Below are 19,920 nucleotides of genomic sequence, written 5' to 3'. Positions count from 1 at the left end.
TAATTTTCATGTTTTTTATCTTGTCAAAATCCAAAGCATCGATGCACTTTTTATTATTCTCTGAATGTGCCACAAATAATTTATTCATCATGCAAAACCTGAAAATCTAAGTCTATTATCTACAGTTATCCAATCTAAAACATTATTCCCTTTATCCTTTGAAAGATATCTATGAATTAATTGCCAGTAATACAGGAAGGCTATTAAATGACCTTGTGAGATTTTGTTAATTAGTCATTTATTATGATTTGAAACTTTACTATAACTTCTTCTTTCCATAGTCTTTACCAGAATGCAAATTAATTATAGAGTATTTAAGCTGAGGATTTGAATGTTGCAGATTTAGAGCTTCTGGCAGCCTTGCATTCTATTATCAGCTCTGTGAAATTTTATTCCATCTTTAGCCTTTTTGTTAGCATTGGGGGAAAAAAAAAAAAAAAAGATGAAAATTCACGAATTTTGTTGATTTTTGATTTACTCTTTCTAACATTATCACATTTTTTTTTTTTTTCAATTACTACTTTAAATTAATTCCCAGCTCAGGTAAAAGGAGGCCTTGGTTAATAGAAGTTCTACTGTATTTATACAGGAGAGAAAAACAGCTCATATGTTTTAAGTATAAGGGGTACATCTGAAAAGTATATGCATTTCTGTTCATTTGTTTAATACAGTCAAAAGTCTTTAATCCGGACCGTCGAGACTTCGGCGATTCCGGATTATCAATTTTTCCGGATTATAGATCATCAGTTTAAATCTGGTAAGATAGCAAGCAGAAATTATAAAATTAAAAATATGAAACCGTAATTTATAAAATAATGAGCAATTATGATCTAAAGGGTATTAAAATTTACAAAAAAAGAAGCTTAATATTTCTTTGTTTACTTTATTAACATTACTTCATTATACATTAAGCATAACCGAAATTAGAAAATTGCAACCATAAAACTATTTGATTTGTATTTGTGATATTTATAATGACGAGGAATTTCATTTAAATCATATCAAAGACGGAGTACATCATGATGAAATACTACATTTAGTAAGGAATTATAAGCCGAATAAAATAAAATCATCTGCCCTGAAGATAACGATAGTGCTGACAGATAAACTTCCAGTTCATTGTGCGCTGTGACGTCCCCCCCCCCCCTCCGCGCAGAGCAGCGTGAAATTGATAAAAAGATTTCGGAACAGTTAGATAAACAAAGGATATGCCTTTATCCATTTTTTGTAGCAATTCCACTTTTTGTTTGATGGACATCGAAACATACTTTTGTTTTCTAGATCCTTTGGGAGCTCCAGCATCGGAAATTCTATTTGACATAATCGAAAGTTCAAGCTTACTTTTATAAAATTGCTCATACAGTGTGCAAAAAAATAATAAGCCGGATCCAATCTGAAGATTAAGGAACAACGCAATCATCAACATTGACTGAAATAGATAATTTTAGCTTATACCGTCCGTTATACATTAAACGCGCACGCGAAAACGTATTCTGCGCTTGCGCAGACGCATATGCGCAGTTGTAAAGGTCTTGTGCGCATGCGTAAACGCCTACGCGCATGCACAGAAAGATTTTAGCTTTGAGGTCCGGATTATAGATCATTCCGGATTATGGGTGTCTGAATTAACGACTTTTGACTCTATGCAGAAATCCTTAACAGAATCCAAATTCCTCTTATACAGAATTTCTCCTTTATTTGGGTGGAGCTGTTATATATATATATATATATAAGCTACTGATGTATACTGTACTTATATGATGCAGTATTTTCTTTTCACAAAATGTATTTATCACTGAGTAATTGCATCTCATGTTTAATTTTTAAATTTGTATTTGTTTTTTCATTTTTTTTTCTTTACATGTATTTGTAAAATTTAAAAGCTATCATGTATGGTAAAGTTATTAATGTCTCTAAACAAATTTAGAATAATCACTCACATTTATAGGCTATTAGCTGTACCCGTTCACACATTGCTGTGTTTGAACAAAAAGGCAGTTTTGATACCTCAAGCATAATTTATTAATGATCAAATGTATACAAAACATCAAAATCAAAATTAACAATAAAATTATCCCTACATATATGTCATTTGAATGTAACATATGTACACTGCTCCAAAAAAAAAAAAAAAGGGACAGTGCTATATTTCCCGTTCTACTAGGGCGATTCACGAAATTCAAATTCCGTTCTTCATGTCTCGAAAGCGCGACTTAGGATATATATTAGATTTATATATAGCACTATTTTAACATAGGTATTTTGACACAAAATCGGACTTTTTCTGAAATAACATACCAATTTTTTTACATATTTCGATTCTACGACTCAAATTATGCCAGAATACCAAGTTTTGTAAAAATCGTACGAGTAGTTTTTAAAATATTAGCTCTCAAAATGTTAGCTCCTCAATGTTAATTGAATTTGGCAAATATTTATTAATATCTCTTTTTTTATTAAACTTTTTTGATATTTCCTTTCACAGTTCAAAATTTAGGTTCATTCCAAATAAAATTTACCTATTTTTTGTGTTCTATTTTTTAAATTTCTATTTTTAAATAATTTTTATAAATTTTTCGAAACAAATTTTGAATTATAACCTATAAAATTTTTACCATCATCTTAAAGTAGGTGTATTTCTAAGCATACCTGCAAAAAATTAGACTTTTTAATTCAAAATTTTCTAAGATATACACGAATTTACATATTTTCGCGTTTTGAAATTTGGCATCCTTTTTTTGAGCGATAACAACGCCAAATGTGGTTTATGGATTTTTGTTACAGTGTATTGCCACAGCTATTTTTAACCTTGAATTTCAAGTAAAATTTTACGGAGAATTAATTATATGACATTTTTTCCCTCAATGCAGCGTAATAAATATTTATTAATACTATATGAAAAGCTGTTTTTTTAAATTATAGATGATATTCAAATTTTTAACTATTTTTTTTTTTAATTTCTCTCTATCTTCCTTTAAAAAAAATAATAGTACATTTTTGTAAGAGTAAATTTTTACCTCCGGCGTTTTATCGTCTGCTACTTTACTTCATTTAAATCAAATTGTCTAAAACTGAGAATTTTCATTTGATATTTATTTGAATTTTATGACATTAACTGCATAATTTATTTCTAAACAAACTGTTGCTTTTGAAGTGGCTGAAAGAGCGGCTGATATTATCATCCACATTTTTAAAGCACAGTATATTTTTATAGAAACATAAGATTTAGATTAATCATTTTTATAAAAGTCAAATTATGATATAAACATACAACCCTCTAGAGACTGAATTAATGGAAGTTCAATGGTTATGTAGAAATGATCTGCAGCTACTTAATGGCTGGATAAGTCAGCAGATTCTGTGGACAAGTAACAATAATTATATAAACGACACCCAACATTCTGGATTCAATTAACAACGAGGATACGATGTTTATTAAATGAATTTAAGAAGTTTTAAAACATAAAAAATCAACTCGTTTTTTATTCTAAAATGTATTTTTGTGCCTAGCATATTTTTATTATATTCTTAAAATTCTAATTTAGAATGTAATTGTCAAGAACTGAATCCTAATCATCAGTAATATAATAAGTAATTATTACAGTTATTAATAAATCCTTCTTATAAAGTAATTGCAAATATTTCAAAACACTTTCTGTCTGAATGCAAATATTTTTTTATGCAAATATTTGCAATTTTATATTAATCAAGATTGCACACAATATTATTTATTTGTACTTCAATTCTTACCGTCAGTTCAAGTAGAAGTTACAAATCAATTATATTTAATTAAGGATTGGATTGGATTATTTAATTATGGCAAAGCACACAAGGGCTATCTCCCTAAAGAGAGGGATGCCTTCGTGGAGGACTTTCTAAGGTAAACTGGCTCGTATATACGTTACACATGGGAAAAACCACGAAAATGCCAATGCGGCCAGCCCGTTCGCGGGATTCGAACCTTGGACCGAACTACCCGTGTTCAGCGTCTTTACCACTCGGCCGCTGGTGAGCTTTTTAATTAAAGAATGGCCATCTAAGTGTAGAAACCGAGTACCGTAACAGCAATTCAATTATTGGTGCCGTATCTTTCATGTTACTCCCGATTGGCAAGCTACATTATTTTTAATGAGTATTCGGGTTTTGCTAGTAACTTAAATTGGAAATCGCGCTTAAACTAGGTTAGTTGGTTACTTGAACATAGAAAGAACATGGCAGCTATTTGATTAAGATGCGTTCATAGAGAACCTTTGTAAAGAGAACCTAGAAACTACGAAAACTAACCATGCAGCCTGGGTTAGACTTCGCAACAAAGTATTTAACAATCTTCAAATGCTAGGCAACTGGTGAGGCTCCAATTAAATCTCTAATTTAATATTTTATTTGTAAATATTTAAAATATTGTTGTATTCTTATACACAAAAAGCAGAATTTAGGTTTTTTTTAACTCATTAGTAAACTACCAAGCCGTAGTGCAAATGAATATTCAATTTCTTTTGCAATAATTGTATTCACTTAATATTCTTGGAATATGAGCTAAAGAAGGAACGTTCTCAGAATATTAAAGAAGTGTTTAAATCCAGTGATATTAGGTTTGTCTTACAAGCTTAGGATCAAAACGATTCTACAGTTGCCCGAGTAGTTGACTTGTAAATGGCTGTGAATTAAGCAGATGACTTTTAATCTTACGTTATTCAGTCAAAAAACGTATTCCAAATGTTTTGTATTGCATGACAATGCATCTTTTCATTATTCAATAACCAATCGGAGAACCGCTTGTGTTCCGAAAATAAGTATGTGTACTCAATTGTGCTGCATGTTCTTCAAATTTGTCTTCTTGTGATTTTTTTTCTTTACCAAAAACTAAAGTTGTCTCTCAAAGGAAAGTTTTTTGACATTGAAAAGACAAAAGGAGTATGACATCTACTTTTAGAGGCATGTCGAAAACAGATCTCTACAAGCCTTCTCTTCCATTACATGTTGTGCAGTCAGACAAAAAGTTGCATCAGCTTAAATTCTATAATCTATTTTTAATACACTCTGATTACTTTATTAACATACAGTGAATATATACTAAATCTTTTACTGTAGCTTAAGTAATTCGGAATTGTTGTCGGTACTAGGACTTAGAAGATACGTCAAATTAAATATTTCGTTAACCCAATAAAAGTCGAAGTTTCAATATTTTATTTTCAGAGGGAGTGGAAATTTTTTTCAGTTTTGATCCATTATCCTAAGTATATTTGCTTCGATTCTTTATTTTTCCATAAAAGCGAAAAATTTACGCATGGTATACATATAATGCGTAGCTTCAAATTAAAATTTAATAATATACAGAGTGGTTATAATTAAAGTTCCACATTGAAACGGTCATAAACGGAAAACTACTGGATCATATGTTATCAGACTTGGTAATCGTGTAAAGCAGGTCATGGGAATTAATTTTCCGTGAAAAAAAGGAAGTTCGAAACCTCACCACCTGTGGGAAAATGGCGCTGTATGCAATATTGTTAAATGAAATATGGGTTGGAATCTAACTTATTCTTTTGTTACACGGGTTTAATATGTTGTATACCCTTAAGAAACTTTGAAGTAGGCAAATTACCACTTAAAGGCGTTTAATTCGATAAAAGTCGAGTGCACCATCCGTGTAAGTGAGAAATTCGTCCGTGAAAACCACGAATTAGCGATTAGAAAATGTGAGATCGCAAATCACTCGCACAAGTGCGTACAATCTGGAAATCGTTTTCTTACAGATTGCTAATTTGTAATTTTTGAAGCCTGAATTCGGCACTAAAACATGAAGATACTGATTCAAAACGCTTTTAATCTATTTGGGCCAAAGAAATCCCTCATGTTATCTATCTAGTTCTATTGCATTCTCCTACTGCATTCAATTGCATAGCAGTCATTCCACACCAGACGTTGTGGAATGATAGCTAGTTTCATAACTGAACCATTTTTCTCTGAAGAGCAGTTGACAGCTGGACCACTGTGATTGCAGCTCACTTAGAGTCAATGTTAAAATGTTTCGTGATACATGAACTGCAGTAACGTGGCATTTTAGATACTACGATTTTTATGCAGGGGTGGGCCCCACCTCACGCGTGTCGCACACTTACTTAGGCAACATTTCACGAATGAACGTCTTATAGGCCAACACTTTCCACCAAACCTCAACTTCTGTCACTTTTGGCTATGGGGTTATCTCAAAAGCTGTTTATGGTGATAATCTAAACAATTTGGCAGAAATGAAAAATGTGATACACTGACATGTCCGTAACATTCCTCCTGATATGCTAAGAGCTGCTGTTGAGTATGCAGTAACAGGATTTAACTTGCTTTCGGAAAATGCTGGACGCTACATTGAACATGCTTTGTAACACTTTTTGGAAAATATTAAACACATTTTAAACAGATGTTTTCGTGTCTTATTTCATTTAACAATATTGTATATAGCGCCATTTTTACCCTGGTGGTGAGTTTTTGACCTCTTCCCCCCCCCGCGCGCGGAAAATAAATTCCCATAACCTCCTTTACATGATTCCCAAGTTTGATAACATTTGGTCCGGTAGTTTTCCTTTTATGACCATTTCAAATTGGAACTTTAGTTATAACCACCATGTAAATTAAACTTTAAAAGATTGACAGTTTGGTTCAAGTCCCAGCTTTAAAAATATATATATAAATATAATCTTTTATATTAATCCTCTTAGAAAGAATGTTTTAAGAAGCTAATTTTTCTCTCGCGTTATGGATTGTATAAAAAAAACATGATCTTTTATATAAAAAAAACATGATCTTTTATGTGATTTAGATTGTTTCAGCCGATATAAGAATCGGGTCACTCGGTGGTACAGAATAAACCCTGCTGGACTGTTTTATTTCTTTGTCATTTAGCAAAAATCTTTTAGTTAAAATATATATCCTTTGGACTTCGCTTTAAACTTTATTTATAGTAAAAATGACTAGAAAATGAAAAGCTGTCTTCAGCTGAAACGCAATTCATGTAAATGATATTTTAAAAAATTGACAAGAATGCACAATTTATGGAAGTCTAGCAATTCAAAAATCTTAATTTTCTTGTGTGAGCACTGAAAATAACTGTAGAAGAAAAGAAGAAAATTAGGAAGAAAAGTAAGCAAAAATTTGCAGGGAATTTTTTGGTGTCACACATACCAAGATGTTTCAAAAAGTTGGATGCTTTTGAATATACTTTCAGGATACTTCAAAGAATTTAGGCGTTCAAAGAGAAAACACTTAGACGTGTACACCAGCAAATACCATCAATTGAGCTTGTGTTAACAGAAAAGACAAAAACGATATCATTGCAGATTAAAGTGAAGAGCAACTGGTTTTAGACTATATGGTTGTATAAATTTAAATTACGTTATAGAACATCATATCGTATCATAAATGGAGAATCCCATGATTTTCTCAGTCGAATTATTTGAAGATTCAGGAGTTTATCCAGTATTGTATGTGGATGTCACCTAAAGGCATTTTTTTCCCCTCCTGATGAAACAGCGGCCAAGCGGTAAATTCGCTGAACACTGGTAGTTCGGTTCAAGGTTCGAATCCCACGAACGGGCTAGCTGCATGGGCGTTTTCGTGGTTTTCCCCATGTGTAACGTGTATGCGAGCCAGTTTCCCTTAGAAAGTCCTCCACGAAGGCATCCCTCCCCTTAGGCAGGTATCCGTAGTGTGCTTTGTCATAATTAAATAAACCAAAATCTCTTGATGAAACCAGTCTTTCCTTTCATCTCATACCTTCAAAATTTTTAGCCTCTAAAGACTGATAAAGGCTCTGACGAAATACTTCGTGAAGAACTTTCTGAAAGGAACCAGCTGTCATACAAGGTACACATGAGAAAATCCACGAAAACGCCCATGCAACCAGCCCGTTTACCAGGATTTGAACCCCGGAGGGAACTACCAGTGTTCAGCGACTTTACCGCTCGGTCATTTGCGGGCCTTTATGAAATGGAAAGCGGTAACTTTATTCAAAATGTTTGTCAAAAATATCAAGATATTTCGAAAAGTTGGATGCTTTTTAATATACTTGCAGAATGCCTAAAGAAAAAGACCAAGAATAAAGTAGAATGCCTGAAGGAAAAGAGAAGAAAAATAAATTTTTGCATAAAATTTAGTATTAGTATTTACTTTTTTTAATTTAAAACCTTTTAATCTTACGATATTTGATTCTTGCGATTTCAGAAATAAAATATTTGACTAAAATATGAATAACATTTTAAGAAACCAAATGTAGGATAAAATTGTGTAAAGCAATGCGCACAATGATAAAACTGTTTAAAGCAGTGTATGCAAGTCATCCTAAGTTAAAATGTCGGTTATACATCTCTCTTATTTATATATATCTTTTCTGAACGGAACATTGAAAGGCGTCTTAACTGTGTTTTACTGTATTTTCTCTTTTAACATATGCAGTTTTCAAATGCATCATAGTCTGGGTTTCAAAGTATTCCTCCGAAAGAATCTCAATTCAAATAAATAAAATCAAATTCTGGAAAATTTATATTAATAAATATATTTAAAATGCTCAGTTCGAAGGAATAAATAGAAAACTTTAAAACAATTATCTGAAGAGACAATGCAACACAAACAATTAAAATAAAAGTATAAGAATTTAAAAATTACCTAAAGTAATAACTATGACAAAAAATATATATAAAGAAAACTATTTGAAAAAAAATAAATGCTGCACCTTTATTTACGCAGTTCGAATATGTAAATAGAAATTTTTAAAGCACTTATTTGAAAAAAACCATGCAACTTAAACAATTAAAATGAAATTCGAAAAAGAAAAATTACTTAAAATAATAAGTTATAATTAAAAATATAATATAAAGAAGATTATTTGGAAAAAAGGAATGCTGACTTTTTTTCCTCTCACGGGAAAAGAAACTAGGTTGCCATATATTAAGAAGTTCACCAAGTGAAGTATTCTTGGCGCAAACTGACAAAAAAGTGGCAACATAAATTTATTAATTTTTCCAGAAATTTTGCTCAAAATTTTACAAAATTTCATATTTAGGCATAATTTGAGTCGTAGAATCGAAATATGTAAAAAACTTGGTATGTTATTTCAGAAAGTCCGATTTTGTGTCAAAATACCTATGTTAGAATAGTGCTATATATAAATCTAATATATATCCTAAGTCGCGCTTTCGGGACATGAAGAACGCAATTTGAATTTTGTCAATCGTCCCAGTAGATCAGAAGATATAGGACTGCCCCCCCCCTTTTTTTTTTTTTTTTTTTTTTTTTTTTGAGCAGTGTACAAAACATAGATATACATAGATGATGGTAAAATAAACATGCTTCTTCATTTGTGATATTAAACAATATTGCAAACGAATTTCAATTGAACAATAATTTTGTAATTATTAAATATCATCATGAAATGAATGATATTTGATGGTGAACTTTATCTTAGTAGTGCTTGTAAATATACAACATTTTTTGTTTTCCTATCTGGTGCAAGAACAAATAAATTTGATGATTTTCCAACTCGTGAACACCCAATGTATAGCTGTCCATGTGAGAAGCATGGATTTATCGAATTTAATCCACATACTTGCAATGATTGTCCCTGTGCTTTGTTAATGGTCATTGAAAGGCTAGTCGTACAGGAAACTGTAGGCGTTTGAATTCAAATGGAGTATCCGTTGATATCATGGGAATTTGTGGTAGTAGTACATGTTCCCCTTGGTGTTTTCCATTTAAAATGGTTGCTTCAATTATGTTATTCATTAATTTTTTTACTGATAGCCTAGTCCCATTTGCATAGTCACGATGGATTTATATTTTGTAGAAGGATGATTGGGGAATCAATTTTCAAAGATAAAATATGCGGTGGCATTCCTGGTAGATCTCATGAATTTAAAAATTCTATTGGCTAATTAACTGATTCATCATGATTGACAACAGTATCTATATATTTATATGTTGTTTCTTCATTAGGTATTTCATTTTGAATTGTGCAGTTTATTAAATTCACATCAATGTTTTTGGCTGCCAATATAGCACGCTCACTAACCCATTGATTATTTTTATAATTCTGCAATAAATTTGGAAAAACTTTGACAATCAATTCATCAGTGGATTTTACAATGTGACAAAAGTTTTCTGGTAATGTAATATAGTGTGTGGATTTGTCCATTTCCATTTTACCATTCCCAGTATCTAACAATTGTTTTGCAAATCGTTCAGAAGATGCATCTTGTTGTAATTGAACATGCATATTGGTCCTTAAAGATATTTTCTCTACATACTGCCATAACACTGATGATTTGAGACATGCATTCAATTCATCTGCAGGTGTTGAACGTGGTATAACTGGTAGAGTTTCTCGAAAATCACCAGCTAGCAAAAGTGAGTGCACCACCAAAGAGCTGCTCATTTCCTCTCAAATCTATTAATGTGCGATTGAGTGCTTCCAATGATTTCTTGTGTGCCATGGTGCATTCATCCCATATTATAAGCTGACATGATCTTAATACTTTTCCCATCCTAGAATATTTGCTAATATTACATGTTGGAGTTTCAATTACCTGCATATTTAATGTCAATTTCAATGCTGAATGTGCTATTCGACCACCATCCAAAAGAGTTGCTGCAATACCAGATGATGCAATAGCAAGTCAGTATTATTTTGTGATCTTATAGTTGCCAGAATAATTGAAATAAGAAAAGTTTTGCCAGTGCCTCCAAGTGCATCTAAGAAATATAAACCACAACTCTTGTTAAATATTGCATTTGTAATTGTGTCATATGCTGTTCGTTGTTCTAATACCAATTTCGGCAGATTAATTCGAGCAAATGTTTGTAATTCATTAACATCGAAGTGCGTTTCTCGTTGTATATCACGATCAAAAATGTCATTACCAGATCTATTTGGAGCATTTATTCCGAATTCTGTCAGTGATTTGTTGGCTATTGTCAAACATACACCCTCAATTAAAATTATTGCTTCATTGTATATATTTGATGTAAATTGAATGTTGGGATTAGCATTTATTCTACGCATGCGATGTAAAATGTCTTTACTCATATAGTCTTTATTTTTTTCCCAAAGATTCTTTGGATTATCTGGAAAACATGTAGTTAGTATGATGGAAAATACTGTACATATCTGCTGTGGTTGAGCTGTATAGAAGCATCAGCAAGTGAAGTATCCCAATGAGCATCCTTTTCTAAGAGACTTAATTTCTGGCAAGCCTCACGAAATGTAGCACACACATGGCCATTGACTGTTTTTAATTCTTGGAAACATGTTGGTCCACGAACATTGATTAATAATAATCTTAGGTAAAAGCATTCTGCATTATTTGGATGTATAGTGTACAGATGACCCAATGCATCTGTGGAATATAAATTTAGGTGTCCTTGTACTGCTCTACCTTGTTTATGATGCTGAAGTTTTCTTGTTGATGTATTCCACGTAAAATAAGTTGGTACTTCAGAGTACAGTAGTGTCTTTGCAAAGGTAACATTTCTACATAATGTGAAAAATTCAGAAATTAAAGAAAAGAATAAAGTACGGAGACTTTGGCAAAGAAATAGGAATCCTGGATTAAAAATTCAACTCCGTACTCTCCAAAATGAGATCAAGGCATCATGTGACCAGTTCTTCCAATCACAGTACACGAATTACATTCAGTCCCTAACGACCAATGATAACAGTCTTTGGCGCGCATCAGCCCGCCTACGCAAACACAAATCTAACATTCCGTCCTTAGCTACGGACGCAGTGGTGGCTCACACAGACGCTGAGAAATCCGAATTAATTGCGGATTCTCTTCAAACTCAATTCACACCACATAATGAAGGAATTTTTGCGAACAGCGCAAATTCTTTCCCACAAGATGTTGAACGCTTCCTCTCCTCGCCTTTCGTGAGAGAAATACAATATACATCCATGAGTGAGGTAAATGATTACATTACCAAGCTCAAACCCAAAAAAGCCCCTGGTATGGACTCTATTTCTAATCGCATGATTAAAAATTTACCCACCAATTATCTATTTTTCTTAGTAATGCTTATAAATTTCATGATTCAGCATTGCTATTTTCCTCAAAGCTGGAAACAAGCACTTATCGTGCCTATTCCAAAACCAGGCCAAAGCCATTCTAATCCTCAAAATTATAGACCTATCAGCCTCCTATCTTCGTTATCAAAGATATACGAATTTGTGTTACTTAAACGCCTGAATGATTTTCTCCGAAATCACAACGTTCTGATTGATGAACAATTTGGATTTCGAGCAAAACACTGCACTACGCACCAGCTGCTGAGGACAGTGGAGTTCATTCACGAAGGGTTTCGTAACAAAATGCTTACTGGCGCTTTATTTCTTGACATAGCCAAAGCATTTGATAGGACTTGGCATATAGGAATTATTATCAAGCTCATACGACTTGACGTTTCGGCCCATTTAATCCATATAATTAATTCGTACCTTACTAATAGATCTTTTTCTGTACGAGTTAATTCTTCCATTTCGACACCCCGTCCTATACTAAGCGGTGTCCCCCAAGGGTCACTTTTAGGCCCAATTTTGTTCAACATTTTTATAAATGACATACCAAAATCACCTAGTATCACTCTCGCCCTTTATGCAGATGATACGGCCATCCTAGCCCAGCACAAACGCCTTGAAAACTTGGTCCAAACAATTCACAGTTACCTCTCTAGCCTTGAGCACTGGCTCATCACTTGGAAAATAAAAATTAATGTTGCTAAATGTGCTGCTATGATCTTCAAACGTAGCCCCCTCCTGTACCCTTCCATTAACATTAAATTCTTTGATGACTATGTTCCCTGGTCAAACTCTTACAAGTACCTAGGAGTTGTACTTGATTCAAAATTACTCTGGCGCCTTCACATTGAAAATGTTCTCAACAAAGCGAAAGATGCTAGAGCCCAACTTTACCCCTTTTTAGCTCGAAAGAGCCATCTGTCAATTAAAAACAAAATTCTTCTCTATACATCAATTATAAGACCTGTCTTTATGTATGCATGTACAATCTGGGGTACTGCTGCAAAAACTCATGTGAAAAAACTTCAATCTTTTCAAAGTAAAACCTTACGTATGGCCCTAAATGCAGCCTGGTACGTCCGTACAGATGTGATTCATTCGGACCTTAACATTAAACCTGTGGATTATCTTATCAAAAAACATAGTCAAAATTTATTCCTTAAAATTGAACAGATTGATAACCGAGCACTTCAACAGATGCCAGCATACGATCCTGCTATTCGCAGCTCACAGAAGAGACTGAGAGCCGTGATTGGCCGAGAGTTCGGCATCTATCCGCCTTCTAAAAGGGCAAGACATGCCCTCTCAACATCAGTTCCAGCTCCCGCGCCATGAAGGAAGGACGTCTCTTCAGCGAGCTGCCATATAATTGCTTATTCCATCTTTTTCTACTACAATCAAGATCTTCAAGCAAAGTTATCAATCTGTTTACCTAAGAATCACATCTCCCGCAGATTTTAAATCTGCCTAAGAATCGCGATCCCAATAATTATTTGCACTCCCCAACACAAGCCACATGCCAATGAGCCTATTAATCGTAAACTCTTTCCTATCCGCTTTTTGCTTTAGTGTTTGTACTGTGTATAAAAAAATTTTAAAAAACCAAAAAAAAAAAAAAAAAAAAAAGTATAAAATATAAAATACAAAAAAATTTTTAAAAACCTAAAAACTTATAAAAATATTATGATACTTAAGTTTTTATATTCTCATCTCTATCCCTAAACTTTCTCGAGCCTGTGGCTCCCTCTATTGAGCATCAAGTAAATCACTTATGCCAAATTTTTCCAATTTCTGCTCGCTTTTAGTAACTCTGATGTGGAGGTAAATGGTTTTGAACCATAGGCACTCCGAAATTTTTAAATCATTGGCATTGGCATTGTGAAAAATTCAGTTAATGTTTTTGGCGGTGGTGACATTGCTCTTGCACGTACATTTTCTGATGTAAAATACACATGCTGTCCATTTTCAAAATGTACTGCTAAATGAACAACCGTTGAATATCGCTCATGAATGGAAAATGATAAAATACACCATACAGCCTCATTGCTACTTATGTAGCATCCCAGTTGATATTGGGTGACTTCATTGTTAGATGCAGTTGTATTTTTTACTCCAAACACTACATATCACTTCCTTTGTTCACATATTTGCAAATATATTTTATAGCTTTCACTGAATTGCAGTACTAAACATTTATGTGTGCGTTATACATTTTCAGTAGTAATGGAGAATATGGTACTATCCAACGATTATCAACATCAATAGTATTCTTGAGTACTTTTAGTTTAATGGATTTTCCACCATCTTCGGTAGATCATCGTAGATAGAGTGGATATCCATCATTGCCTGTAATAGTTTCAGCAAGTTCAGCAGCTCTAGGATACCGCTTTGTACACTTTCCATCTGACATGCATGGTGAATTATTATTTAGTGAGCCACATGGACCATGAATCATATTTTTTGAGACAATATCGTGTAAGTCTTAATCAATTTCAGTGTCAGGTATTTCTGCAGAGATGATTTCATCAATTCAGTTTGGTGTTATCTTTTCCATCATCTATATTAAAATATGCGCATGTGGTAAACCTTTTTTTTTTGCCATTCAGTGGAATAGATCCAACAGCACATCTCTCCAAATACATGGTGTTTGATAATAAAATCTATTAAAAATTTAAATTTTTGTTTAAATACATATGCAGAAATATCATGACGATCTGATGGTGATTGTCCAGTTAATAAAAGCTCCTTTATTTCATCCCATGCTGGGTTGCATGTAAATGTGATGAAAAAATCTGGATGGCCATATGCACGAACATACATCATTGCATCTTGTGCATATTCATGCATGTGTCTTGGGCTGCCTGTAAATGTGGATGGTAAAATGACCATTTTTCCCAATTCACTGAGATTGCCATCATTTACAACTGCATCACGTAAATGGATGTACTCTTCAGAATGCAATTTGACTTGGTTTAGTCGTATGTAGAGGAGTCTTTCACTTTCTACTTTTGCATACATGTCAACAATGTATTGATGAAATAATTGTCTACATTTCAATATATGATTATCAGCATTCTCACGAATCATCGTTCAATATGCATAATAATTCATAGCACTCACCTTTTTGTTAATGTCCACATTAGTTGTAAGAATTCTCATATTAATATTAAAATGATATCCATCCTCTTCTTGCCAAAATAGAATGGGATATTGTAATGCATCATATGAACGATGCGTTTCTAATACTTGCTGGGCGCCACCATTTCTACGATGAAGAATTACATCGCGAGAATTAAATTTTTCACCAACTATGACAATTGCCACTTCACCGATCGCTGGTGCGTTGAATTGTCATCGATGTTGACCAATAGGTGTTTTATCTGCCTTTATTATTACTTTGTAATCGTCAGATGGCATTTGTTCAATGGCGGTTTTAAATAATTTAATTAATTCATTATGTTTTTCAAACAAATTTTGTAATTCAGCAACAATCTCTTGTTTAGTACTCATATTCAGTTGACACCATCTGTTGATTTGTTCGTCAGTATTTCCCATAAAATATATCTGAAGATATTTGTGATCAGCATTTGGCAAGGGTAGTAGTTGATACAGCATGGTGATAAATTTGGCCTTGTACTTTAAATGTTGGCATATAATTTGCACTAATGATTTTCTTTGCTCCAAACGATGTCATTTGGAAGCATGAATTGTACTTACGTATATTTTTCAAAAAATTTTTTGATTGACTTGTTTCACCTGATACTAAAGTTAATAATGGTTCAGGTGGTGAACGCAAGTCTGGTACCTTTACTTTTCCACCTGCACAGCACATACCTGGTGTTTCATTTGTAAATTTTTTAGCACCACAATACATATACTTTTTATCCATTTTTCCAATAATTACACTTGGATGAAGACTGTAATTGTAAAATTGAAACCTCATAAATTCAATTCAGTATGTTTCGTTCTTCTTCTCTTGTCTGTGTATGCGAATTTGATTCCTTTGCTGCCTTGCTTGCTCTGCTCACTTGTTTCTAATGATCGAGCAAAAGCAGTATGATCTCGATCTCTTTCTTGCCTAGCTTGTCTTTGCTCACTTGTTTCTGAAGCTTGAGCAAGAGCAGTGTGATCTCGATCTCTTTCTTGCCTAGTTTTTCTCTGCTCACTTTTTTCTGAAGCTTGTTCTTCTCTTCTCCTTTTTGCTTGATTTGTAGATCGTCCAATGGCATTTCGCTTTGGTGGCATAATTGTAGGGTTAAATAAAATGTATTTCCAATTATTTTCTTCAGCTGGAAATCAATAATACTTTTATTTATTCACGTATTAATAATTTATTCTCGTATTAATAATTGAAAAGTTTTTTTGACTGCATTTTTGTATTTGTTAGAATTTGCTGGCGAAAATTCGAATGTCAAATGCATTAATGTTTTTTTGTAATTTAAATTAATTTGTTGAAATCTTAAAGGAAACACAATTTATGTATTTAAAATATTTTAAATTTTAATATAATTTTCAATATTCAAACAATAATTGGAAAAATATAAATAGAACGATTCAATATTTTATTTACCTTGTGATTTATATTTTTATTTTTATTACAACTGTTATTATGAGTATGTTATTTTTTACAGTTTAATTTGTTTTATAAAAGTAAATTCTGTGAGTAAATTTCATGGGTAAAAATTTAATTTTTCAATTTATTCATGGTTACACTTTTAACAAATATTAGTAATTAAATGTTATTTTGATATTTTGGGGATATTTGTTCGGGAGTACCTAGAACCCCAACTCTGATTTAAAAAAAAAAAAAAATTTCAAAAACATTCCTAGGGATATACCTAATAATTTTCCAAATTTTCACGGCAATTGAATGTATGGTTTTTTTTTTTAATCTATCGAGTACAGACTGACAGACACACATTCAGTTTATGTATATAGATAGCTAGATTGTAGTAATTTCACTCTGCATATGAAGGTATTAACTCTGCAGTTTAAAATAAATAAAGAGTAACATGAAAGTTAGAGCACTAGTAAAGATGAAAGTATCATTGACTGCAGTTTTGTTGAAAGTAATCAAGCACTGTCAAAACATTGTTATGATAAATGCGGAAGAAGTTATAGTGCTTCTTGAGCAAGTTGAAATATTAGATTAAAAGTACAGACATGGAGCTCAAAACAGGTTTTCCCATTAGCTCGGATAGAAAAAGTGTAGAAGCTGTTGCTAGCTGGATTATTCCTCAGAAAGATTTTTGCAATCTTTTTTTTTTTTTTTAAGAAATCCAAACTGAGAGACAAATTACTGTGAGAATAATTTTGGCTTTTGAAAAATGAAAACTATGTTTTTTATTCCAACAGTGGAAAATACTTGAAGACCTCTTTTACTTCCTTTCAGAGCCCACCAGCGGCCGAGTGGTAAAGTCGCTGAACACTGGTAGTTCGGTCCGAGGTTCGAATCCCGCGAACGGGCTGGCTGCATGGGCGTTTTCGTGGTTTTCCCCATGTGTAACGTGTATACGAGCCAGTTTCCCTTAGAAAGTCCTCCACGAAGGCATCCCTCCCCTTAGGCAGATAGCCCTCGAGGCTTTGCCATATTCACACACACACACACACACACACACTTTTACTTCCTTTCATTCACATACCTAATGTGTTCCCTCACTTGAATTTTAAGGATCTGCAGGTTTCTCATGTATATGCAAGACCATTCTCATAAGGAATTGTATAAATGCTCATGTGGAAATTCAGATGAAGAATACATTAAATAGATGAAAGAAAGCAAAGGGTTTTCAAGAGCCTCCAATTGTTGGGATAAAAACCAACAATCAAAATTATTTGTGTCAAAATTATTTGTGCACCAATTTGCCTTTCAATCTTGATTTATTAAAACTATAGGAAATCTTTTCTGCACATCAGTTTAGTTAATGATATGATTTCCATTACATTCTTTTCTGAGGTGTAGAAAATTTGTTCCGAGCCCCACCTATCCTTCTTTCACCTAGCAGTTTAATGGTACATGAAGTAGTATAACTATGTATTGTATCAACAGTACTTTGACATTGTTAGACTAGTTTCAACAAAGCTGCAGTCAGCAATATTTTTTTAATTCTTTATTTTTGGGTATGAGTTTGTAATAGAGATTCATCTTTCTTCATATTTTTAATCATGATGATAATTTTTAAAATTGACATTTAGTAATGATGTAATTAGCTGTTAGTAATATTAATAATTAATTAACTGTCAGTTACAATAATAAACAACTGGTAATATATTTTTTTAATACTTCACATATTTTTAAAGTAATTTATATGTGCATTTTATAGGAAATTAAAGAACCAATTATCCCAGTTTCATTTCCAAAAAAGAAAGAGGCAATCAATCTGTTTGCTGATGATGATGCAGATGATATTTTCAATCAAGTACTTTTTTAGCATCCTCTTTCAAAAAATTGCTTTAGTTTTTTCCTTTATGTAGCATTTTATTTAACTTATATTTTATTTACCATTACATTCCATCTGAAAAAAATCTGTGTATAATATTAATTGTTTAATTGCCTTTAATGAAATTTTGTCATTTTAATTTGGTGGTTTATTGATTCATAACTTTAACTTCAATACACACAACACACCAAAAGAGAATTTACTCTTTCCTGTCATGTTTGTAGAGAGAGGAGGGAAATTAGTGAATTGGGTGTATTAGTAAGGCATAAAATGTATATGCATATTGTAGTTGGAAATGAGAATCCAATAACAAGCAGTATATTGAGATTTTTTGTATAATTATTTGACTTGTTTATAAATCATGGAATATTACTAAAATTATTTTTCTTGTACAGTATTATTAATAATTCTAATCAAACTTTAAACTAACGCTTCAATTTTGTTTAAATATTTTGAGTAAAAGATAAACAGGGTTATTTCAAGTAGTCTAAATTTTAGTATATTTTCTGCAGAGTTTGAGTTATTTATTAAGTTATTAATATTATTTCATCTGAGCAACTTATCCTTATTGTACATTGTTATTACATATTAATATAATTGACATCTATAGTTATAAATAAAAATTAATTATTAGTTATATAATATTTATTGTTTTGCTTTGCAGTAAATATTAATTTGATTATTTCCAAAGTTAAAGGGGGAATCATTTGAGACTTTCAATTTTATATTTTGCATGTTTCGAAAAATGTCATCAATCTTACAGTTTGTGTTCATAATTATCTACTTTGTTTTATAAAAAGGCACATCAACTTTGATATGTTCTTTATTTGAATTTACTTGCATTTTTATTATTTTGTAAATTAGGAAGAATGTGCATCATGCATTTTTTGAGTTTAGTACCTTTCCCCAAACTGAAATTTTGATAAGTTTTTAAGTACTTATGATTAAAATGTCTTGATAACATCACAGTTTATTAAAATATCATTGTCAAGGTTTTGGGGAGGGAAAGGAGCAGTAATTGTCTTATGAAGAATTCATTGCCTAATGTAGCTAAAGTAAGGTATTGTATTTCATATAAATAAAATAGTCTTTGTTGTTTGTTCATTGTTGAAACTGCTTTTGATAATTTATCATTAATTTATCAATATTTAAATGCAAAATCACATTTTTATTTATATAAAGCAAAAAGAACTGAGCAGCATGCAATATTTGCAAATTTGATTACTTTAAAATTATTTATGTTGATTATTTTTATACAAATTTAAACCTTCATTATATTTAAAAGCTTCGTTATATTTATCTTTATCTTTCATAACTCTTTTATTTTTTTACATTTAAAGACCCTTTTATTAATTTTTATTTTATTGAGGGTACTTTAAAATGTATTTAAAACATCAGGGAAAAATTCTATAGTATTTTTTG

At 32.1% G+C, this 19,920-nt stretch overlaps 1 protein-coding gene across 2 annotated transcripts in view; it reads left to right on the top strand.

Annotated features, from left to right (window-relative positions):
• The window catches only part of LOC118182188 (uncharacterized), a 134,379-nt gene that overhangs the window by 52,817 nt on the left and 61,642 nt on the right, over positions 1 to 19,920 (top strand). For both annotated transcript variants that reach the window (XM_035351505.2, XM_035351507.2), the window contains exon 17: positions 18,382 to 18,477. In XM_035351505.2, the coding sequence (XP_035207396.1) occupies positions 18,382 to 18,477 (96 nt within the window). The remainder of the gene's footprint in view (positions 1 to 18,381; positions 18,478 to 19,920) is intronic.

The sequence above is a fragment of the Stegodyphus dumicola genome, chromosome 7 (assembly GCF_044657685.1).
Source record: "Stegodyphus dumicola isolate Sdum_Otavi_A_Nest chromosome 7, ASM4465768v1".
In the NCBI taxonomy this organism is placed as follows: Eukaryota; Metazoa; Arthropoda; class Arachnida; order Araneae; family Eresidae; genus Stegodyphus; species Stegodyphus dumicola.
The sequence above is the reverse complement of the archived record's forward strand: the minus strand, read 5'-3'. Positions and strand labels throughout refer to the sequence as shown.